Source organism: Vigna radiata, chromosome 7 (genome assembly GCF_000741045.1).
Source record: "Vigna radiata var. radiata cultivar VC1973A chromosome 7, Vradiata_ver6, whole genome shotgun sequence".
NCBI lineage: Eukaryota > Viridiplantae > Streptophyta > Magnoliopsida > Fabales > Fabaceae > Vigna > Vigna radiata.
In genome coordinates this window covers 42,929,748-42,954,407 of record NC_028357.1, presented here as the reverse complement: position 1 = coordinate 42,954,407, position 24,660 = coordinate 42,929,748, and the positions used below count along the sequence as shown (strand labels likewise).

At 34.9% G+C, this 24,660-nt stretch overlaps 3 protein-coding genes across 4 annotated transcripts; 2 read left to right on the top strand and 1 right to left on the bottom strand.

Annotated features, from left to right (window-relative positions):
- The first annotated feature begins 1,646 nt into the window (after window positions 1–1,646).
- LOC106765754 lies at window positions 1,647–9,155 on the top strand. The gene is made up of 10 exons (XM_014650478.2): window positions 1,647–1,978; window positions 2,087–2,154; window positions 2,230–2,291; window positions 2,398–2,547; window positions 3,218–3,394; window positions 4,971–5,186; window positions 5,629–7,319; window positions 7,836–7,910; window positions 7,995–8,064; window positions 8,397–9,155. Exons 1-10 carry the CDS (start codon window positions 1,779–1,781, stop codon window positions 9,078–9,080), a joined length of 3,393 nt encoding a protein of 1,130 aa, XP_014505964.1. The 5' UTR covers window positions 1,647–1,778; the 3' UTR covers window positions 9,081–9,155.
- A 2,813-nt stretch (window positions 9,156–11,968) lies between these two features.
- LOC106769143 (probable galactinol--sucrose galactosyltransferase 6) lies at window positions 11,969–14,831 on the top strand. 2 transcript variants are annotated; one of them, XM_014654632.2, is made up of 3 exons: window positions 11,969–12,147; window positions 12,262–12,301; window positions 12,385–14,831. In XM_014654632.2, the coding sequence occupies exon 3, from the start codon at window positions 12,409–12,411 to the stop codon at window positions 14,662–14,664; it is 2,256 nt and encodes a 751-aa protein (XP_014510118.1). In that variant the 5' UTR covers window positions 11,969–12,147; window positions 12,262–12,301; window positions 12,385–12,408; the 3' UTR covers window positions 14,665–14,831. The 2 variants fall into 2 exon arrangements, with proteins under 2 accessions (XP_014510118.1, XP_014510117.2); XM_014654631.2 differs by having other exon boundaries at window positions 12,246–12,301.
- Window positions 14,832–15,535: 704 nt separating this feature from the next.
- Window positions 15,536–23,761, bottom strand: LOC106765455. The gene is made up of 9 exons (XM_022783791.1): window positions 23,540–23,761; window positions 22,673–22,961; window positions 22,243–22,327; window positions 21,995–22,121; window positions 21,606–21,719; window positions 19,350–19,548; window positions 19,191–19,236; window positions 18,608–18,683; window positions 15,536–18,129 (listed from the first exon to the last, which is right to left on the bottom strand). The coding sequence occupies exons 3-9, from the start codon at window positions 22,303–22,305 to the stop codon at window positions 17,912–17,914; spliced, it is 843 nt and encodes a 280-aa protein (XP_022639512.1). The 5' UTR covers window positions 22,306–22,327; window positions 22,673–22,961; window positions 23,540–23,761; the 3' UTR covers window positions 15,536–17,911.
- Between the last annotated feature and the right edge of the window lie 899 nt (window positions 23,762–24,660).

Genomic DNA, 24,660 nt, shown 5'->3' with positions numbered 1-24,660 from the left:
GTTACTTGAATAACAAGATTATGTTTCATCTTCTCAATTGAGAGGGTCAGTGAAGAAGTGTTGTTCATTTTCATGATCCGAGTTTTTAAGACTTTTAAGCAATAAGAGGTTATTAATTGTATAAAAAATCAAAAACATTTTTTATATAGTTGAGGTTATTATATTTTTTTCTATTTTTCTCAGTAGAAATCAGTACTTGTGTGAATAATACAAAATCTATGGCTAATTAACATTATTTACATATTAAATTATTAACTGACCTAAATTTAACAAGGTTTTAAAATACAAACTCGGCCAAAATGTGAATAATATAAAATCCATGACTAATTAACATTTTTTTATAACATGAGCAAATAACTCTCCATTACTATAATTTTCTCTATATCAACCCGTCATATACTATGTAAATTGATATTACATCTTTATCTTTACCATATGCTCAAACTAATAAGTGAAAATAGTTAAATTCCACAATTACAGGATAAGTGTTCTAAAAATAAGAAATATTACTAGAATAGATTTAATCAACGTTATAATACTATATTAAAAAAATAAATTTTAAATCTAACTCTTTTTCATAAAATCGATTTGTAAAATGAGATTTACACCTCACTTATATATTATAATTTGTTATTGTCTAATGCATAACTCATCCCTAATGTGTAATGTTTTGTAGGTTTAAACCTCTTTTTGGTTCCTAAGTTATAAGTAGATGTTCAGTTTAGTCTCAGTTTTTAAAATTGTAAATCTTTGGTTCCCAAGTTATAAAAACTGTATCAAATGAGTCCTTTTTTTTTTACTTGAAATACTATTTTTCATTGTTTCTTAACTACTGTTATATCTTTAGATTGCTCTGATTTGTTTCTTAATAATAACATCACTTTAGATTGCTCTTTGTACTTTGACCATGAACGTAAAAAAATGACTCATTTGATGCATTTTTTATAACTTACGAATCAAAGATTTACATTTTTAAAAGCGATGACTAAATTGAACATCCACTCATAACTTAGAGACGAAAGAAATGTTTAAACGTATCTTGTAATCCATGTACATTACTTTTGTCCTCGCAATGCAATGTCTTTAAATAACGTTACTTGCATAAGTTAATATATTCACATATCATATACAAAATATTTTGCGAATAATGTTTTATATACCTTTTAGTTCTGTCTGATTCTTTTTGAAAAGTAAAAAGAAAAAACTAAATGGCATGTATAAGAAAATAAAAACCCCTGTCACAACTAAAGGATTATTTGTCTAGAAAATGATTAAATAACAATAAATAAAAAGTAATTAATCACTATATTAACTAATTTAAATATTATTTTATAAATTAAAAATTACTGATGTAAAATAATTTCTATTATAAATAAAAATTTATAATTAATTTATGTTATATTTTAAATTGATATTTAGAATAACAATTCATATTAACTATCCCAAAATTCTCAAATTATTTGTATTCATCAATCAATTTTTTTACATTGAGAAACACATAATCAAATATCCGTTTAAAAATATTTATTACGTAGAACCAAACATTTAAGAAATAAAAAATATCAATGAAAAAGGGTCAGTACCTCATTTTTAAAGTACTTATTTCTGATAGCATTTTTAATCAATTAAAGAGCATTTTTCCTGTGTGAGGGGTTTACCGCGAAACTGGGTTTTGGCGCGAAGGATTGGTTTCTGGCGTCTCTCTCCGGCGCGCCGACGAGGTAGTGTGAGACTGCGACTGAGTTGTTTCGTCCTTCAGAAATCATTGTAAGAAAACGATGTCAGAAGAGATTCAAGAAATCCACAGTTTAATTTCTTCAGACGACAAGTTCAACAAATCCTCAGGCTATTCATCCCTCTTGCAATTTCAGCAACATTCTTGCGTCAACGCTTCTTCGCTTCAATTCCTCGCTCACTCCGCCCAATCCATAATCTCCTCCATTGTTTCCGACATCGTCGACGACCACGACGAAGAAATGTGAGCACAAACTTCCACTTTCTCACCATTCAATCGTTTTAACCTCTTTCTTTGTTTTCTCTGTAGAATTAGGATTTCCATTAATTAATTTATTTAATTATCTGTCAGTGCAACTCAAGCGTTGAAGTGTTTGGGGTTCATGCTTTATCATCCATCCATTGTTTGCGTCCTTCGAGGTATCTGGTTTCGCAGTTGTTTTTCAACCTATCGATTTGGTTTTGTGTAAAGCTTATTTTTGCTTGCTTTTGCAGTGGATGATGCCAATTTGGTTCTGACTACATTGCCCAAACTTATTACAACCACAAAATTAAAGGCTCGTATGATGTTCTTTTTAATATTGATTAGTGTTTTCAGTTTTAGTAGAGTTTTTATGTATTATGTTTAGTTGTTTACATTATCTCTCTTGACTGTTGCTACAGTCTGCTTGTAATTTAGGGGTATGGTGCTTGTCTGTCCAACAGTTGGGTGCAACATTTCTTGTTACTCACTTTCACTATTTGTTACGGGCAATTGTTCATGCCCTAGACAATCCCATGGGTTCTTTGTCCACAACATTTGAAGCTACACAGGTACAGTTCCCTTCTTTATTGTCGGTGCTTTACGAGGTCAAATAATATTTGAAATAACTTATATGTAGTTCCTTAGTTGTTTTTGCTGTTTCCCAATTATCATATTTAAACTTCAATAATTCCACAATAAAAATTGTATTTAAAGTCACCACAGTTGCATAATTCACTAAGGTGAAACTTTAATTTGGCTTATAGGATAGCCTTAAAAGAACCTAAAGAACTGCTTTTAAGTTTTTTCAAATAAAATTAGGAACAAAATAAACGAACTCCAGACTTTTTAGTCATTTTAGAAGGTTTATAGATCAACCAATTCCCCCTTGTTGTGTTTTCAGCAATGCTTACCAAGTTGATGAGCATTTTCCACTTAAAATATATTGCAGAGAGGATAAAAATAACCAGTGTTTTTACTCAGCGCTAAATATATATCTTGTCACTATCACATGTTACTATAACCTTGAAAGCAAAACCGTGCCCATGTATTTCAAATCTTTTAATGTTATATTGGCTTCTTGATCATGTTTTTTTAAACACTCACTAATTAGAGATGATGTTCTTTTATGCAGGCCTGGTGATTGTAGTTGTCTGGTTCTCGTTGCATATTTATTTTTGAAAGTCATCTTTAGGTTAGCAGTTTTCTAATGATACTGATCTTTTAACCTTTGACTTGCAGGCTGTAATGAAGCTATCAGGTCAATTAAGCGAGCAAATGAAAGGCTCATCCCATATATGGGCTCCCCCAATATACAGAAGACTTCTCAGCACAGATAAAAGGGAGAGGGATGCCTCAGAAAGGTGTCTGTTGAAGATCAGATCCACAGTCATTCCTCCTTCTCTGGATCTTTCTAAGGTACCAAAACATTTTTGTGATTTCAATATAAAGTGATGGATCCGTACTCTAGTGCATGGGCATGATTATATTATAGCTATTTAAGCTGTCAAGACTACACTCCTCATGCCGAAATATATATATTTTGAGTGTGGAACTAGACAGTAATGAATGGTCCAATAGCAGATGATATAATATATCCAATAAATAACAATTTTCACTCAATCTCTCAAAATCAATTTATAAGGTGACGTTTTCATCCACATATATAATTTAAATTGATTTTATTTCTAATTAATGTCAGACTTTCAACACAATGGATACCAAACTACAATATTTTATCTTGGCAAGTTTGTTTCTTTGTGCATACTTGTAATCCTTGCAACCTAAATTTTAGGCATGTACAAAATATCCAAATATTGAAATCGAATTCATATCATACCGATATAAATCACTTTAAGTCCATTTTAATGGGTCCATATCTTTGGATTTTCAGTTCACTCCACTTAATTGGATTTAGATTTAAGAAGAACCAAAATCAACGTTCATCCTAAAAATCATTTGGTCAAGATAAATTTTGGCTGCTTTCGCCTGATAATTTTTTACTCTATACGCAAACTGTTTCTTTGGTTTAGAACATAGTTGGAGTGTTGATGGGTTGACCTTGGATGGGACATCCTTGGCACGGTCTTGATCTGGAACATCATTGATTTATACCAATTAGAAAACTCTTTCAAGGCCTAAGTATGATGACCTTTTAAAGTTTGTTAACATGACCTGTATTATAGAATAATCTACAAACGAGCAAATAGGCTGAATTAGGCCAACCAACTTATAAAGGCCACTGGCTCTTGTTCATCACATAAATAATTCTTTGTACATATTAAGGACTGATATTAAAGGAAATAAGAAAATTTCTGCATGGAAAAGTCATCATATTAAAATTCGATGGACATATAGAGCATATATAAGTGCTCATCATATTGTCACATGATCAAAATATGTGAAAAAAAATTATATGCAAAAATAATTAAACAGTGAGAAAAAGTAACACAGGAAAAAGGAAAAAACTTCAATTAGAATCACCAAATACATGTATCTTTTTGTTGAGCCATCGTGCTAACAACACCTGTATATGATCACTCACTTTCCCAAAATTACCAATTTAATTTTGAAAAATATCTTCTTTATTTAGTAAATATAACTAAATTAATTTAAATAAAACTGAAATTGAATTCATGAACTAAATTTCCAGGTTTTGATGCCACTTCTATTCAAAGTAAATGGATATGAATTTAAACTAATTTAAATTATATTAAATAAATCATAATCAATTTTTTCCAATTAAATAGATTTGGATTTCAACCCAATCAAATTTCTTGGATTTGGATTGGATATAGATTAGTTTTTTTTTTTTTTAAATCCAGTGCCCAACCTTACTATATATATAAATTATTTTTATGGTAGTGCAAAATGGAAATCAAATTTGTATTGTTCGTGACATATCATGCTTGGTCTGTAAGGTTCACATAGTGGTTTGAAGTTTAAACTCGTTGTCTTTAGTGTTATTGTCAACTTACCTTTTTTTGTCCATTAGGTTATTATCAAAGATATGAAGATAAAATTGCTCAGTGGGATGAAGGTTTTGCTAGAAAATGGTATGAAGACGCAAGCTATTTGTGCATGGGGATGGTTTGTCCGAATGCTTGGATCCCATGCTTTAATAAAGAGTAGGCATCTCGTTAATGATATGCTAAAAATTCCTGAACGCACATTTACAGATCTTGACCCTCAAGTTCAAATTGCTACGCTGGTATTATATAATCTACTGGTTTGCTTTAATCTCATCCATGATTCGTAAAGATGAACTATTATTTGGGATGTAAACCTGTTCAATATTTAAAGTGACATGATAGAAAGTGGCTTAAATAATTATGGTTGACGTTCATGCTGTATTTGGTTTTGAGGAAATAAACAGAGGAAATGAAAGTAGAGAAGAATTAAGTTGAGAAAAGTGAATAAATAAGAAATAAAATTGAATATTTAGTTTGATAGAGTATAAATGAAATGAGAAACAATATAGTGGGTTCCACAAATTATTTTTTCTCTACTCTCCCTCTACCAAACACACAAAATCAGTTCTCTCCCTCTCTATGCTTCCCCCTTCACTCTACCAATGAACAGAACACTTACTAGGTGTTAACATCATTTACTTATTGTTGTTTATGTAACTCTTTCACGTGCCTTATGTGCAGGTTGCTTGGGAAGGTCTTACTGATGCTCTTGTTCATGGTCCAATATTGGTTTCCAAGAAAAACGCATCAGCAGAGGAGGATTCTCTATCAGGAAGGAAAAATTGTGATGATCAAGCAAATGGCTTTTCCAAAAGCATAAAGCTAATAATGACGCCACTTATTGGCATCATGTCCAGTAAATGTGATATATCAGTTCATTCATCCTGCTTAAACACATGGTGTTATTTGCTACATAAGCTTGATATCTCTGTCAATGAACCATCAATGATAAAAATAGTTTTAGAGCCTATACTTAAATTAATATTTCAGAATGAACCTGATAGCAAGAACATCTGCTTATGGAGCCTGGGCCTCGATCTGCTCACTGATAGTATTTCACAGAAGAGTGGGGAGGTCCTCTACCGGTCAACTGACCGGGTAAGCCACAGAAACTCTGAAAACGGACATTCTCAGTCTGGAAAATGCTCTTGGAAGCAACACCAAATTACATGGATGCCCTGGAATATCGATAAATTGGACTTTTATCTGAGTACGATTTTTCATGTGGTCCATCAAGCATCTCTGCCAACTGTCACTTATGATCATAGAAGTCATGTTTATGATGCTGCTCTGAAGTTATTTATACATACTCTGAAAGGAGTCAAACTGCATGTTGAAAGTCCATCTACTAATTATGGAGGTATTATGCAGTGCTTGACCTCATTAATAACATTCATCAAGAAAGTATGTGAAGATTTGTGCTCGGATGTTGGAGAAAATTATGATGTTTATTGTACTTCCGTTCAGGTCATAGATGCTATCACAAAGGAGTTAGGTCCTTCTATCTTGGGATCTCCTCTGTACAGAATTTCTTTAGATCTGAAGTACATTGAAGACATGCAATCAGTTGATCATAATAAACATCTAAAATTTCTCAGTGTCGGTTGTGTTTCTCATATGGATAAGGTTTCTCCATTGGTTTATTTGACAGCACTGTACTTCTACATGATGGTTCAGTTAACCATGAAATCCCATCAAACAGATCACGTATCACAAAGGATGTGTGAATATTTCAAATTTATGTTTTCTTCAAATGATCCCCTGGAAGATCTCCTCACCAGCATTAGTTTCTTGTATAGACACGTTCAACCAATTTACTTAAACATATGGGTAGCATTAGCTCAAGGTCTAAACTACTGTGTATCTGATCCAAACTGCAAGTCATTACAGGAAGCCATGTCTGACAGCACTGTATATTCTTCCATATGCCATCTTTTAATTTATCCCATCCTGGCACTTTCTGAAGTTCCAAGAATGACCGTGACAGCTAGTGGCTCTTTGGACAAATATCCTGTATCACCAGAAAGAAAGCCGAGATTTGAACTGGTTATTCAAACATGGAAAGCACTTCATGGATCTCTTTGTACTTTGTTCACTGGATGTTCATCAACCACCAATTTCTCGGGGGACCTGTGCTTGTTGTTAAGCAGCTACCTTGATGAAAATAGTGGCATGGTTGAGAGCGGTGCTGATTTTGATTTAACAAGCAATGATGTGGATCTTGGTTTCCTTCATTTATCTGGCAATTTCTTGATTTGCATTCTAGAACAGATTCAGACTTTGGAATTAGTTTCTGAATTGGACAAAAGTAAATTTGACCGTGATAGGAAAATATTGTTCTGTATAACGAACTGCTTAAAATTTGTTACCAAGTAAGTTTCAATATGCTTTGTAAGGATATGATGAGCCTCTCTAGTTGTTTAATACGTGATTGCCATATCTATTTTTTATTGTGTGGGGTATCTGTTTCATATCTTTTGATGATAAAAGTTGAATGGTAGAAACAGTGCATCTTCAAATGGATGTACTCTTTTGTTAGCCTAATATTTCTATCGTCCTGTGTTGAGTTGGGGATGTAAAAGCAATGTCACTGGCATTTTGACATATACTAGTCTTTTTGTTTTAATTTTATATGTAGGTGTCTATTCTATTTCTTGCGTGAAGTTATTAGCATTTAGAGATTATGATCACAACTTATTCAAGTAATTGACTTGCTTATTTGTATTTTGCTGCTTTACTTAGCATGTATAAGTATTATTTTGACTGTAACACGACCTTTGCGTATTACCTAACCTACTCTAATTGCTGTTAATGGATGTGTCAAGCAAGTGCAAAATGAAGAATTTTACATCTAAGTTTCTACTGATCATTTTTATGTCACATTTCAGGTATATGAATTTATTGAGAATAAAAATGGTGCGAGACCCAGTGCCTGAACTGCCTGGATTTGTTGGCACCTCAAGGTAAGTAATATAAGCTGTCTCTTGTAATGCATTCGTGGTTGTTTAATTAGTAACTCTACTTGACTGTTACTTCATAAATACCAGGCTATATTCTGCGTTGGCATGCTTTATTAGTTGCCTTCACTGGAAGCAAGATATTCTTCAATTTCTAAAGGTTTGTTCCTTCTATTCATACTTAGTTCGTTGAAGTAGCTTTTATGAAACGTGTATTTATTTATATGCTGCAACTTAGAGGGTGAGGGTTTACTTCACTACTACTACTAATTAGTCCATGATAGAAGGCTCAACTCAGTTATCATACCGGCTAAAGAATAAAGACTCTTATAACATTCTGTTTGCCTTTTCATCCAAGAACTGCACAAAGGTGGATGCCTTAAAAACAATTAGTTGCTGCAGATGACTTTCATTATGCTTACCAAATTGACAATTACATGATAATTTTGGTTTCATCAACCTACCCTTAATATTCCTTATACTTTTATGCAGATTGTTTCCTTCCCGCTGCTTGAATGGCTATCAAATATGGGAACGCAGGATGATAAAGCAAACAACCAACTCCAACTTCTATGGACCGAAATTCTAAGCTGCTTAAGAAGAAGTCAACCTCCTATAAACTTTGGTTCCGCTTTTCTCAAACTACATGAACCTCTATTTGAGAAAACTCTCAATCACCCATACCCCTCTATTTCAGAACCAACCATCAACTTTTGGAATTCTACATTTGGTCAGCAAATTATTTTGGATTTCCCCTCCAGTCTTCTTTGTGTCCTGGACAGGCTATCCAGAAATGGAAGATTAAAGCTCCAGAAGAGAAGCCTACCATGTCTTCAGAAATGTCAATCTCCCGAGGAAGCCAATGATGCTCCACAGGGATATAGGGTCTCTGCCAAACATAACAGCACTTCTAAGAGGGTGGAACTAGTGTTGGATAAACTACAAGAGACACCTCCTTTAAGTCGTAAAAAGAGGAGGCTAGAACTGACTGAGCATCAAAAGGAAGTTAGGCGTGCACAGCAAGGAAGGGAGAGGGATACTGGAGGACATGGCCCAGGAATTAGAACTTACACTAGTGCTGACTTTACACAAGGTAACGATGATTCGCAAGAAAGCATTGAGGAGATAATAAGAGATCCTGAAGCTATATTGCAGATGCTGATAAAAACTATCTGACTTGCTTTGAATGCTGCTTATAAATTGTATTATATTTATGGGAGCCTGAATTATCAGCTGAAATCTATTTTAACCTGTCTTATTAGCAAATTTTAAATCACAAAAAAAATAAGGAATGTCACTATATAATAACTTCTTGTAAGTAATAAGTAATCAATTACATATGTGGGGGTTAGGCTATTCACCAGACTGAAGGACCAATTTTCTTAATTTTACATATCTATATTGAGCAGTTGGCTTTTAAGATTGAAGAAGGAAAAGTTATTAAATCAACTAAAATTAATTTAACAAAATGCTTTTATTAATCGTAAATCACATCACGTACCAGAAAAAAAAAATGCATGAAATGAGTATAATTAATGTCATATAAACTAAGAATATTTTCATTCTAAGAATTATAATTTTGAAACTTACGTGTTATAAAAAATTTGTATTAGAACAAGAAAATTATTGATCATAAGAATAAAATAACGTTATATTAAATATTTCTATCAAAATAGGTTCAATACGCAAATATCTAATAAAAAGATCCATATATGATATTTTGATTATCTGTTAATATACTTTGAGATATATTTGTTAATATACTATTTATGTGATTTCCATTAATAATTTGACAATAACTATTATATCTATTATTATATGTTGTGTATCAACACGTTTATAAAATCTATAAATACAATTATTATAACCAATATGCATTTCATAATGACTCTTATTCCTAAATACTCATCCATGTTTTCTTATTAATGAGTGTGGAAATTTTTGTAAATGGACCTTTTCTTTTTACGGTGATTTGGAGTTCAGTCACGCATCACCTACTTTTTATATTGTTTGACCAAATTAAGTAAGAACAAATACTATTATATTAAATATTTCTATGATAATTTTCTTTTAAAATAATATAACATTAGAATTCATAAAAAATAAATTAAAATTCAATAAAATAACTCTAAAATGAAGATGTCATTTTATGATTATTCAATGTCCCTTGTCATGTCTTTTGGCTATGGCCAGCTCTAAGTTACCATTATCTCTCTCGACTCTTGGCTCATCCACAATTCCACAACCATCATTTTCAGAGGTAATCAATCCATAAGGTCTTAAGGGAAAGTTTTGGAGCACAACAAAAATAATTCATTTTCCGTTGAAGAAAGCAACATTTGATTTTAATGAAATTAAATTAATTTTAAAGCAACATTTGATTGTAATAAAGTTATGCATAAATACCATTTACCCAAACTCCAAAGCACTATCATGATATGTTTGTTTCCAGCTGTGAAAACTTTACAAGCAGAGAAATGCAATGAATGTTGAAAAAACGAGGGAATAATTGAAAAAAATCTCTTCATCCAACTTTATTTTCTTGTATGCGAAGAATAGCAGGAAGGTGTGTTTTTTCTTCTTCTAACTTTTATAATAATTTAAACTTAAAAGCTAATTTTATAATTGATTAAAATAAAATATAGTATAATAAATTAAATAATAACAATAAAGACGAGTATGTTAAGGTTGATATGGAGAAAATGCACCATCACAAGAATGTTATGTTTGTTTGTTTAATGTTAAAGTTGAGATTCAATATAGGTGACCCCATGGTGAATGACAGACAAACAAGTGAACATATCTAACCTATATGTAAGAGTATGGTAATTTGAATTGAACCGAATCCAATTTGATCCAATCAGAAATAATACCAACATAATTTAAAATCGGATTAAATCTGATTAAGTCATTGAATAACCAACTCAATGAACACTCTCATACTAAGTTATCTAGACAAATTATTAATAAGCATATAAGATTTCAACAATAACCAAATAAATACATTGTGTGCGAACAGTACATAAACTCTTTAAGAGGAATGTTAAAAAGACAGTGGATTAGAAAATGAAAGAGTAAGTACCTTGCATCTAGTTATTTTCTACATTGTCTCTGACATCCATTGATCCTTGAAGTATAATATCTTGATATGGCTTAAACCTACCCTCATCAACCAGCCACAAAATCTTATCCTCCCAGGCAAAATCCAACATGCATGAATAATTTATTCCAATGATTGAGCTAAAAAAATTCATAACAAAATCGAAAGCCCGTTTTATATAATTAAAAACGATGAAATGGTTTAGTGAGTCTGGAACTTGTGCCCGTGTCCAGTATCCAACCACTAGCCACTTGGCCAAGTGGATGGATCATTTCCATATTCCCAAGTTATTTGCAATTATGTTCTGCAAAATCACGTTAGTTCCAATTCACCTAGCTAAAGTATGATAATGTCTTTTTCTAAATCCAAAATACGTATCAATCAATGGGCTCTCGTGACATAACCCAATAATGGACATTCGGCCAATAGGAAATAGTCACTTACAATCATTTTTTCCAATAATAGGAGTATATCGGAACTTACGTCAAACTAAGTGTCTTAAATTAAACCTAATAGCTTGACTACCACGACAAGACAAGAAAATTTAAAAACCAATTATAAAAATTCTTATACTTAACCCATACATTAAACACTAACATATCAGGCCAAGTAACGCGGTTGTGTATTTGAGCTTCCCAATGCAAAGTGCAGGCGTAAGCAACAGAGATGAATAGCCCTTACAACCAAAAATTTTCTTTTGCAAATTTTAATTTTACCCAACGAAAATCGTACAGGTGTGCAACATAAGAAACATTGGTGTCGTATCACGTTTTCTAGTTTTACTTCGTTTTATTTCTTTCTTAATTATTAAGTGGAATTGTGTGGGCGTGGATCCAACGTGGCGACCCCATCCAATGTCAAAAAAGCGCAAGTTGGACCAGCCAGCCACAGATATTTTTGTTTTTGTTTTTTTTTTCGAAGAGATATTATATTATTTAAGACAGTTAACAATATGTAAAGAGAGGATGATGTTCGTTTGTTTGACGAGAGTGATAAGGAAGATGTTAACAATGGTTTCCAATCTATGTCACACTACATCCTTTCCTATAAATACCAAATCCCGATCTCTTTCAACTCATCCAATCACTATTCTTTCAGGTATTCATCTAAGATCGCCAAATAAGAAGCAACTCCCAACTTCTGGTATAGATCCCTCATCATCTTAATCTTGTCTTTTTTCTTCCATTTTATTTATCCAGTCGTTTTTTTATGTTGCTAACGGCAATGGTTTCCATCTCCATGTTTTCGAATTCGCAGACATTTTTTTAATCGAGTGTTTCCAGTGGTGTCATTCAAGGTATAGATTAATAAAACCCCTAAATTCGAAATTTCATTTTAGTTCCATTGGGCAGATGAATAATTGGTTTGATTTAATTGCAGAGGAGCGTAGAGGGAGCTGAAGAGATGACGATAAAACCTGTTGTTCGCGTTTCGGAGGGGAAGCTGGTGGTGAAGGAGCGAACGATTCTGACAGGAATACAGGAGAACGTGGTGGAGACATCCACGGTAGAAGGAATGTTTCTGGGAGTGGATATGGAGAAGGAAGATAGCAGACACGTGGTTTCGTTGGGAACCTTGAGGGATGTGAGGTTCATGGCTTGCTTCCGGTTCAAGCTGTGGTGGATGGCGCAGAAAATGGGGGACAGAGGGGCCGAAATTCCTTTGGAGACTCAGTTTCTATTGGTAGAAACCAAAGACGGGTCCCACCTCGAATCGGAAAGCGATACCAACAGCCAGAATCAGATCGTGTACACAGTTTTTCTCCCTCTTGTAGAAGGCTCCTTCAGAGCGTGTCTACAGGGGAATTCCAACGATCACCTTCAACTATGCCTCGAGAGTGGTGATGCAGACACCAAAGCGTCGTCGTTTAGCCATGCAATCTTCATTAGTGCCGGCACCGATCCATTCGCCACCATTCATCATGCTTTCCGTGCCGTCAGGAACCACCTCAACACCTTCCGCCTCCGCCACGAGAAGAAGCTTCCCGGCATCGTGGACTGCTTCGGCTGGTGCACCTGGGACGCGTTCTACCAGCAAGTTACTCAGGAAGGAGTGGAGACCGGAATCCAATCTCTCCGAAGCGGTGGCACGCCGCCGAAGTTCGTCATCATCGACGACGGTTGGCAGTCCGTCGGCGGCGACGACGACGACGACAAGGTGAAAGAAAACTCGAGCTCGTTGCAGAGGCTGACGGGGATAAAAGAGAACGCGAAATTTCAGAAGGAGGAGGAACCGGGATTAGGGATTAAGAACATCGTGGACATAGCGAAGAAGAAGCTGGAGGTGAAGCACGTGTATGTGTGGCACGCAATCACGGGTTACTGGGGCGGGGTTCGTCCAGGGGTGAAGGAGATGGAGGAGTACGGTTCGGTGATGAAGTACCCGAATGTGTCGAGCGGAGTGAAGGAGAACGAGCCGACGTGGAAAAGCGACGTGCTCGCGGTTCAGGGTTTGGGACTTATGAACCCTAAGAAGGTATTCACGTTTTACGACGAGTTGCACAGTTATCTGGCGTCTGCGGGTGTAGACGGCGTTAAGGTGGATGTGCAGTGCATTTTGGAGACTCTGGGTGCGGGTCTTGGGGGAAGAGTGGAACTTACCAGACAGTACCATCAGGCACTGGACGCTTCTATTTCTAGAAACTTCCCTGACAACGGGTGTATCGCCTGCATGAGCCACAATACGGACGCGCTCTACTGCTCCAAACAGACGGCGGTGGTGAGGGCTTCGGATGATTTCTACCCGCGTGATCCGGTCTCACACACTATCCACATTGCGTCAGTGGCGTACAATAGCGTCTTCCTCGGGGAGATCATGTTACCCGATTGGGATATGTTTCATTCGCTTCATCCTGCCGCGGAGTACCACGCCTCCGCTAGGGCCATCAGCGGTGGGCCGCTCTATGTGAGCGACGCGCCGGGGAAGCATGATTTTGATCTGCTTAAGAAGATGGTTCTGCCAGATGGGTCGGTGCTTCGGGCCCGTCTTCCCGGGAGGCCCACTAAAGACTGCTTGTTCAGTGACCCGGCCCGTGACGGAGTTAGTTTACTGAAAATATGGAACATGAACAAGTTCGGAGGGGTGTTGGGAGTTTATAACTGCCAAGGGGCTGCGTGGAGTGCCGCTGAGAGGAAGAATGCGTTTCATGACACGGTTTCTGCTGCCATCACTGGGTTTGTGAGAGGTGGTGATGTGCATCTGATTGCGGAGGCTGCCGGTGATGGCGATTGGAACGGTGATTGCGCGTTGTACGGTCACCAATCTGGGCAGCTCACGGTGCTTCCACGCAATGTGGCTCTGCCGGTGTCCCTTAAGGTGTTGGAACACGAGGTGTTTGCTGTTGCGCCTGTGAAGGTTTTGGGTCCTGGTTACAGCTTTTCCCCTATTGGACTTTTGAACATGTTCAATGGTGGTGGTGCCGTTGAAGGGCTGGTGTATGAAGTGGGGGATAACCAGTCGTTGGTTCGTGTGGAGATGAAAGGGTGTGGGAAGTTCGGGGCTTATTCGTCGGCAAGACCAACTAGGTGTCTGCTGCAAAACAACGAGGTTGATTTCAATCACGATCCCCAATCTGGTTTGCTAACCTTCAACATAGATCATCTGCCGTCAGAGGGACAAAGGGTTCACGTGGTTGAGTTAGTTTATAGTCTATCTAGTTAGTTAGTTAGTTATTACATTATACCTCATTGGATTTGAATCTATGTTGTGGTATTTCTTTAGTTAGAGTAGAGGGCCTAGAAAATTTTCCATCTGTACTAAATTTAACGTTGTGTTTTGAAATTTGACTGCAAAGTGGATACATGTCTCTTACGTTTGAGTTATTTAAACACGTTTCAATCTTTTGTTGCTTAAAATTGGCCCGTCCTTACAATTCTAGCAGCCGCTAGTGCCCTGCACAAATTGGCTCCTCGCACAATATAAAATATAAATATTATTGATAATATTAAATTGTTATACAGTATGCTTAACATAACCAAAACCGAACTGAACCAAGTCTGTGCACTTGCTTTCCAAAATTGCGGAGTCAGATTACCTTTTATTGAGATTGAAGTTCGCTTTGTCATTGCAGAGGTCGTTTTTTCAGAAGATTTAAGATGTAGCGGAATTTTCTTGCCACCATTTCGTTACCAGCGTTTTTATTACCTGTTTCTATCGTGGTTTTCTGCCTCTTGAAGAAGCTATCATCAAATGACCTTTCTGTGTGTGCCTTTAACTGGCACTTCTTTGTTTATTACTAATTGAACAGGATTTGCATATGTGCGTTCAAGACAAAACACTTTAACAGAAGAGTTTCCTCCAAGTAAAAGGTCATTTATGCCAAAACCAGATCCTGAGCCCATGCTTGTTTGTGTATTCGACGGATCATATTTTGCACAACCCATATAGGCAACGTTCGAATATTTAATTTAATAATAAATCAATCAAATAAAAAAGTATTCCTACTATTTGGACATTTCATAATTAAGTAGCTTTTTGTGTAATTATTTGAGAAGGGAGCGGTCGAAATCGAAAACAGTGATGATACTACAAATTAACATAGAATAATGAAATTAAACATTATACGATCAATTTTGTTTCATTTGGTAACAGGAAAAAAGTAAAACACATTACTTCTTTGAGACTCCCTATGAATCCCCTAACCATTAAGTAACCCCTCCTACGCCTCATATTGTTGTCTTTGTTGGGCTTAAGATAAAAAATAGTAGCATACACACCCCCACCAGAGTCATACGTGCTCTTCCTCTCTACCTTGCCACCACTCCAGTCCAAATCAGAGAAGGCCTCCAAAGTAGCTGCACTATTATCAATACCTTTAGGAAACAATGGACCATAACCAACTGTACCCTTTTGGTATCTCAGAATGTATTTTGCAGCAGCCATGTGAGGGGCTCACGGCTTGTGCATGAACCTGCTTATAATGCCTACTCCAAAGCTTATATCCAGTCAATAAACACTTCACTTTTCTCCTTTATCAAGTATATCCAGATTTTCCTTGTAAGTTCATCTACAAAGGAAACAAAATATCTGTTTACCTCCAAGAGTTGTTGTGTCAATTGACCAATACACATCCAAATAGACCACTCCAAGTGGTTGCTTCGATCTATGAGGTGCAGTGACTTTGAAGACCTTCCTTGGTTGTTTCCCTACAACACACCCTTCACAAGTCTTCAAAGGTGGACAAATTGGTGGCATACCACACACCATTTGTTTGCTACTCAGCTGATTTCAACTTTTAAAGTTTAAAATGTGACATCTATAATGCCACAACCAATTCTGCTCCTCAAAAGTGGTGGCTGATAAACACTGAATTTCAGTGGCTTCCAAATTCAACTTAAAAGTTCTATTGGTTGACAGTGGTGCCTTGATCAATAATCTGTTCTTGGAATCAAAGATTTCGATATGATTCCACCGCATGTTCATTGTGTAGCCCTTTTCCAACAATTGTCCCAAGCTGAGTACATTTTTCTCATGGTGGGAACATACAACACATCATTCATGAAGGTTGATTTTCCATCTTTTCGTTTGATCAGCACCTTGTCTATGCTTCCAGCCACAATTATGCCATTATCTGCAAATTTCACATTATTCTTTACGCACGGATTGAGATCAACCAGCCAGTTCCTATTCCTAGTCATGAGGTTTGAGCATCCTGTATCTAAATACCAGGATGTGCAGTCTTCGTTGGTGGCTGTGGTTGCCATCAACAAGACTTGGTCTGAATCAGACCCATCTTCTCTCGCACCAGATTTGCTTCATCATTCTTCTTTCCCTTTCTGTTTCCACTATCTTGCCAACACTCATACGAATAGTGACCCCATTTATTACAATTGTAGCACCGAATTTTCTCCTCTAATCCACTTTCTTCTTGCCATCTCTTCCTCACCCTCTATATTAAGTGCCTTCTTTCCTATCACAGCCACTATTAGAGGAGTGTTCCTGAGAAACAAAATCACTGTTTTTGTCTCCATTTCTTCTGCCTCTGAATCTCTCTCTGCCTCTCATATTCCAGCCACCACGCCCCTTGCTACTCTGACCAGTTTTGGCCTGTAGAGCTTGCTCTACTGCTCTTTCACTATTCTTTCTGTCAACCACTCTCTGCTCATTAGCTTCAAGAGAGTTCTGTAACTCCCCAAAAGACATTGCCTCCAAGTCCTTCGATTCTTCTATGGGCACAATGATATGGCCAAATCTTGGTTAGGTATGAAGCACCTTCTCAATAATTTTGATATCTTCCACAGTCTCATCACATGCACGCATACCATTAAAAATGGTTTGAATCTTGTTAAAATACTCAGCAATCAATTTTTAATCAGTCATAGAGAAGAGTTCAAATTGTTTCCGCCTGGATTGCAAATGTACCTTCTTAGGTTTGCAAGCATCCATATACGTCTGTTGCAACATATCCCATATTTGCTTTGCAATCCAACTTTTTGTTCGCCTTATAAGTCTGTTGCTGATCCTCCAGAGCTTTCTTGGGAGGTTCTTGGAAGCCAATATTCACAATATCATTAACTTCTTGGAAGCCAGAGATAGCCTCTATCTTCACGCAGCAATCATCATATCCTTGCCCATCAAACACAGGAAGATTCCCTGGTGTGGCATCCGTTGTAGCCATATCTGTACTCACAGTAATGCACTTTTACTCTTCCTCACACAGGTTTAGAACTTGGCTCTCAATACAAAAAACTGTTGGGCTTAAGATAAAAACCATTAGCATACACACACACACACCTTATGCAGAGAAGACAGGATTTGGAGAGAAACAAAAGTTACTGTCATACATAAAAAACTGAAAAACTGCATTACATGAAAGCAAGAGTCTCTAATAAAAACTGTCTAAAGGACAAAAGACAGTTAAAACTGTCAATGAAACAAATACATAAACTTTGATTACTTTCAATAGTCTTCAATCTTGGTTAGAATCTCCACTATGTGGATGATGATCTAGAAGTAATTGCTCCAGTTCCTTCTCATATTCATCGTCCTCCCCCAATCCTGTTTGTTTATAAAATGCTTGTTTCTGGGCATGCCAGTCATTAGCAACCTTCTCTACTACATCTACAATCAGTTGCTTATCTTCTTGTATGTGCTTTATGTTTTCAACGTCTAAAATACCGCTTGCCTCTAATGAAAAATGAGGACATAGAATTAGATAATTGACAACATTAATGATCATGTGTTGGCAAATTGAAACAGCCAGACAATAAAAGCCAAAACATCCCCACCCTCCCCTTAAGGTCAAGAATTCCAGAAGTTCTGAGGACAGCATTTTGTCCTTCCTTGTATAAAAAAAAGGGAAGCAATTCACAATTTGGAAAATCGTGAACCCCCAATGATATAAGTTGTCATTCTTTAAAAGAAACACGTTCAAAATATGACTGCACTTAAAATAGGAAGACAAGATCTTTCTGGTTTTAAAAATCAGAAAAACCAACAGCGTAACAAGTCATGGAAAAAAGGAAAAAAAAAAAAAGATCATGATACGTGTTTCTTCTAGGTTGCCCGCACTAGATTTTTATGATGACAGGAAAAAGGAAAAAAAAAACTTGCTTTACACCAGCAACCACTCCAAAAAAAGAAAAGTATTTTAACAGGCAAGCACCTTGAATGGCCACATTCTTGGCCGCAGCATATCCCAATGACTTGTTCTTAAGCAAATTGAGTTCAACTTCCACGCCCTGGCATGTGGAAAAGAGAAAGGGAGTTAAATGCAACAAAATCACAAACAATTAAAAATACAGTCTATAGTAGGAGTTCGCATGAAATACATCTCAAGACAGATTGATTAGCTTCTGAAATTATAAATATCACCCAGAACCAGATGAAAGCAAGGATTGAATAGCATTTTCCACAAGTGTTTAATTTACAGAAGTTGCGGGGATATTACAGGCATTCCTTCATATTTAAAATAGGCAATATCAAGAATGAAACATGATAACTAGAAACATAAAATTGAGTAATACGTAAAATATTTTTTATTTGAGATTTTAGGTGGTTCCAGAAAGCATGTTATAAATTACATAACAGCATCTCATCATGTTTATAATACCATCGGAGCCCTTGTAAATGGAAAAGATTAGTATACTTTTCACATAAACTTATCAATAAGAAATCTGACAGCAAACCAGTGTAATTAGCAAAATAAACAAATCATTTTGTAAGTCACAGAGCATTAAGGTGCTTACAAGGTCCATCTGAATATATTTATCAATTGAAGAGCTGTCAAATAACCTGCCATTCACAGTGAACAGATGTAAACAATAAGCTGTAGAGCAAACTTAATTATCATGGCAACATGTGAAGGAAAGATGGATCTCGGATATAAATGTAATTTGGTGGTTTACTTGTCATATGCAACTTGAATACGGGCATTCTGTATTTGTTGGAGTTGGTTTACAGTCTCTGCAACACTGCCTTCAATCAAGTCGACAGAGCCAAAAAGGAAAACATTTCTTTCGAGCATTCTCTTTACTATAGCAGGTACCGCTTTAATATCATTGGCTTTGGCATCAGCCACAAGTATTCTAAGTTTCTTTAATTCCTCTGTACGAACACATAAATGCGGACAAATATGAAGCATCAAAGTGGGATGAAACATAAAATGAAATTAAAAAAGAAGATATTTTCAGTAATAACTACTCTAGTGACGCTATGAAGCAAGTCAGGAAATAACACTGCACAACACATTAAGAAAAATATAGTTTTCTTCTGTCAAGCATCATAGTAACTATCTTCTGAAAAGCCAGTTTATGTAACATATGCATGTCTGGTGCCAAGCACTAAACAATAAGCGAGAAAATGTTTGGCCAATATATTATTTCACCACATTTGGAAGCACCAACACATGCAAAACACGTATTTTCCAAAAAGAAGTTGACATGAAAAAAAAAATTCAGTTACTAAAGCACAACATTGTTGAGGTACAAATACTGTAATCGGGAATATCTAAGTTCTGTATGATGTAGGATGTTTCCCTATGCAGGAAATGCAAGAAAAAAAGCATGTATTCGATTCTACCAACCTAGCTATTAGTGATGGGCACGTATATGCCATTCTACAAACCATTGAAGTACCAACTCCTTTATACATTTTTTGAAAATTAATTAGACAACACCTCAAAGGATGAAGCATCTAATATTTGTTCATACCAATCTTTTCTCTCAAGAAACTCCTCAAAAAACAATGAAGAAACAACTAAATTGTGAGATATTGCAAGAGATGACTTTTCATTGGATGATAATGAGATTCTTAAGATTGCTACTTTACCTCTTGATGAACTAGATATAGAATCTGTATTTTTTCAATTAAGATGACCAAACATGACATTTTACATAAATTTTTCGTTTGTTAAGACATTTTTATAATTGTTTCTATTGATTTTTAGGTCGGTAGCTTTTTATAGACTCATATATATGTATATGTGTGTGTGTAGAGAGAGAGAGATAGTGTCCCATGTCCTATATTTTTTAATTTAGTCGAATCTCTGTATATGTATCTTTGTCATATTTGTGTTCGTATCTATGTGTCCATGCTTCTTAGAAGTGTTCCATGATTCTAATTGAAGTTTTTCCCTTTTTTTCCTTTATGCATTATTTTTTTTAATACAAAATTGTTTCTTTTTTGTAAGACTTTCTCTAACTATTTTACCCTGTGCCAATACGAACACTTATATGCATTATTCTTACTTCCTTCATATTATTCTTCAGAGAATAAAGAATAATTTATTTGATGAACAAGACTCATTGTCCTTTTTAGGGTCATTAGCCAAGTTAAACTGATTGACTTGTTTCTAGGTCTTTCTACAAATCAAGCCATGCAAACAAGTTTCAGCTTAGGTTAGGATTTTAAACCAGTAATTCTTAGCCTTAAAAGAGATATATAATAGATAAGTAGGCTAATGACACCTTGCTAGAAGCCCAACAACATCCTGACTCAGTTCGTGTCGATAATATTCTGATTGAGGTCGAATCCAGGACATCTCAGCCAAAGCCAAGCCAAGGCTGACCTAACAATGCTCTGGCCATAGTCCAAACTAAAGTGGTGTTTTGTAGAGTAAAATATGTCTCAGCCAAAACCAACAAAAAATTGCTTGAGCAAACTATTTCTTAGGATGAACATTGATTTTGGATATTTTTAAATCCAAAATACTGACTAATCCACATGCAATACAATTAATTAGATTGGATTTCAATAGATACGTCAAAATAGACTTAAGGTGATTTGGATTAGTATGATTTAGGATTGGATTTGAATAAATAGATTTTTTTGCACACCTGTTCTAGCTATAAAAACTAAATTTTAAACACGTGAAAGAATATTTTTATTGTATGATAATGGCACATTCTGGATTGCAACTACTGAACCACAAATTAGTGAAGTGCGCCGATGGAGCACATACTCAAAGAGAAACATACAGGTACTGGGTTAAAAGGCTAAATTGATTCAAGGAAAAATCAAAATTAAAGCAATTATTAACAGAATGAATCTAGTTCCCTCCACACATCCAAACTAATTATAAAACGTAAGCATGACAATGCAAAAATTATCCAATAACTGTATAGTTAAACATAATTGTTTTATCAAGTGGAAAATTGTTATACCAAGAGATAGGTAGACCTTAAAAGAAGGATTAAAGGGTTGAGTCTCGTAAAGACAGTAGAGGCAATAAAAGCCGCCTAATCTGTGTGATAAAGAAGCAGTACCAACAATGTAACCTGCATAGGAAGATGAAGGAGTTTTTATACTGAAATAAAGCTATAAAGGCCAGTAAAATAAAACTGCAATGGCTATAATGGCATACTACATACCCATCAGATTCAGGTAAATTTTTAAAAATATTACAAGCTTTTCAGATTGGATCACTGCTTCTATAATTTTGGAAATATTTTTCAGCATGAATAAACCATTCAACATGCAAATTGCCCACAAAAAATAAATACTAAACTCAATTGAGTAATGAACAAACCTGCATATACCAACTATACCTTACCTATACAATGAGCATACAATGATTGCATAAAGAAGGCCAGGTTGGTAGAAGGACAAGCTTCATATATGTAGGAGAACTTCCTCGAAAGCCATACTCTTTTCATGTCAGCCAAAGTTGTTGACACATTCTGTCAGTCACCAAAATTGAACATAAAATATGGATCGTTAATATCCAAACAATGGCAAGCACGCTCCTTGAACTAAAAATACAGAATGAGGAAAATCACTGGACATAGATGTTATTGATACCTGAGTGAATTCACCAATAAGTTCATCAATGTCCAACTTGAAATAATCAATATCGATATTCATGATTAAGAACCCTAATTTGCACCTGAGAACTCGGTACAATCAAGTTGTCAAAGAAAAAATAAAATTTCACCTCGTAACAATAAAAAACAAGAAAAAAGGACATTAATCTAAATATGGATAATTCAAGATTTCTCTAGTGAAATCTGAAGAAAATAAAACCCAAGACTTTTACCACAAAGTCATTTAACAAATAAGACCCATTCAATTTTATATTCCTTATTTCTTCAAATGATTCAAAGTAATGAACTCATGGAATTTTGATTCGGGAGTGATAACCTCAGGGCAAGAGATGGATATAATATTTCAAATATGAATAGGAAAACTCAAACAGAGGAACAGAAGGATGACAATTGAATCAAAAACATACCTGCAATACACCGATGTACGTTTTCCAATCCTTGCTTAATACATGGGGGATAATCTAGATTTGATTTTATCCAAAACCCAATCAAATATTTTAAACTATGACCTGACTAAGACTAACTGATTCAGTAGTTTGTACTGAGTGAGCATCTGTAGCCAGTCAGAGTTTATAGGTAGCGAGCAACGTCACCATACCTTCTCCCGTTTCTTATTCGTCCAAATATAACCAATATAAACTGATATTATGTGGTGTGGATCGAATGTGGCAGCCCCATCTGAAGACAGAGCCAAACCTAGAAGGTAGAGGGGACAAACCAAAAAAAATTAAAATTAATCCTAAAAGTACAGAAGTATCAAAATTTAAAAAAAAAAAAATCATAATTATGCGGTTTTCAAAACGACTCAACATATAGTACAAAATGCATTTACACAAAAAGACACATTAATTAGATTAAAAATTTCAATCGTTAATTTTACATGCCACATAACTTTTCATAAATTTATAATAAAAATCGGTACTTATGCTTGATCAATATGTGAATTTCAGGAAGACACACAGAAATACAACTTATAAGTGATAGCTACACTGTACAACAAGGAACATACAAAGTTTCAGAGAATGTCCTACTCCAAAGAATTTGTAGAACTTTCTTCTTATGCTTCAATAAATCATATATCGGTTCAAGCTTTTCCCCGAACACCTGGCACTCGTCTTAACTGAGTGAACCATACCATTATTTGAAGTCATCTTAAACACTACCGATTGATTTCAAGCATTTTAACGAGTCCTATTTTTATTTTATTCCAATATGACGAAACCTACAAAAGGTTTATCATGAAGCTAATTTTTGAATAGGAAAATGACATTCACCTGAGTGCAAATGGCTACAACTGCATCGAGATCATCCCCGAACTCGTCCTCGTCCACCGAAAGCTTCTGAGAATAGGTCAGTTTGGAACTTTGAGGGTCTCCTTCGATATATATATTCACTTAATATAAAGAAAATAATCACAGCAAATTGCATGCACTAACTGATTCTGCAAATTCGGGTATCGGGTCTGGGTACATGTCTTTATAGTTGGATAAAAATTAGACCAGGGTGAAGAATTTTCTGGAAAAGTGTTTATTTAGGCAATAGTTTGGAAAAGTATTCTCCAAATGTAGATTTTAATTTCAGTTCTCTTTAAGAAAAATTGTTTATTTAAAATTTAAAACTACCATATTTTGATCCAAGCATTACAAGTAATAAAGTGTATTAAAAAAATTAAATAATAAATCAAAATAGCAATATATTGTCTCAGAAGTTTTTTTATTCATTTATACTATTGATAAAGAAATTCTATATTTTGATACAATTAATTTTTTAATATAAATAATCTTTTTTTAATTAAATTATTATTTTATCATTTTTATTTTTCAAATAATTATTCATTTAAATTTAATTAATTTTTAAACTAAGATATATATTTAATTAATTATCCACTTTGCGTTGTATATGGAACTATATTTACAATATTAAAAACATTGTTATATTCAAAATGTAATTATACTATATTCAAACTTTTCTTTTCCTCAAAATAAGTTGAATGTTGCTCCCTCTGTAACATTCCAGTTTTTCGAAATGTCTAAGGTGTAAATTTTTTTTTCAAAACCTTTCTATAATACATTCAATATAAAGGCGAAATTAAATCATGTATTAAATCATGACTATAAACATCAAATCGGAAAACTTTTAAAAATAAATAATAAATATCCGAACTCAGATATCCCAACTTTCACGTCAATTTTATCTGTAATGTCATCTACTCTCGTACAAGTACGATCATCGTAAATGGAAACCACAACCACAATTTTCAAGATGAGCAATCAGAAATATCATAACACACAATAAAGCATATTTTATTTTAATCACAGAGTAATATTATCATATAACATATTCCATTACAACATCAATAACATAACGAATCCATTCATGACCCAATGTCATTTTC

What these genes read in the sequence shown, in the direction of transcription:
- LOC106769143 (XM_014654631.2), top strand. Translation starts at nt 11,970, where the DNA reads ATGATGTTCGTTTGTTTGACGAGAGTGATAAGGAAGATGTTAACAATG. An exon ending in GAAGCAACTCCCAACTTCTG is followed by an intron (nt 12,148 to 12,245) that starts GTATAGATCCCT and finishes TTCCATCTCCAT; the next exon opens with GTTTTCGAATTCGCAGACAT. An exon ending in TTCCAGTGGTGTCATTCAAG is followed by an intron (nt 12,302 to 12,384) that starts GTATAGATTAAT and finishes ATTTAATTGCAG; the next exon opens with AGGAGCGTAGAGGGAGCTGA.
- LOC106765455 (XM_022783791.1), bottom strand. Translation starts at nt 22,305, where the DNA reads ATGAATATCGATATTGATTATTTCAAGTTGGACATTGATGAACTTATT. An exon ending in ATTCAAGTTGCATATGACAA is followed by an intron (nt 19,237 to 19,349) that starts GTAAACCACCAA and finishes TGTGAATGGCAG; the next exon opens with GTTATTTGACAGCTCTTCAA. An exon ending in AATATATTCAGATGGACCTT is followed by an intron (nt 18,684 to 19,190) that starts GTAAGCACCTTA and finishes TCCACATGCCAG; the next exon opens with GGCGTGGAAGTTGAACTCAA.
- LOC106765754 (XM_014650478.2), top strand. Translation starts at nt 1,779, where the DNA reads ATGTCAGAAGAGATTCAAGAAATCCACAGTTTAATTTCTTCAGACGAC. An exon ending in CAACATTTGAAGCTACACAG is followed by an intron (nt 2,548 to 3,217) that starts GTACAGTTCCCT and finishes TTTGACTTGCAG; the next exon opens with GCTGTAATGAAGCTATCAGG. An exon ending in CTTCTCTGGATCTTTCTAAG is followed by an intron (nt 3,395 to 4,970) that starts GTACCAAAACAT and finishes TTTGTCCATTAG; the next exon opens with GTTATTATCAAAGATATGAA.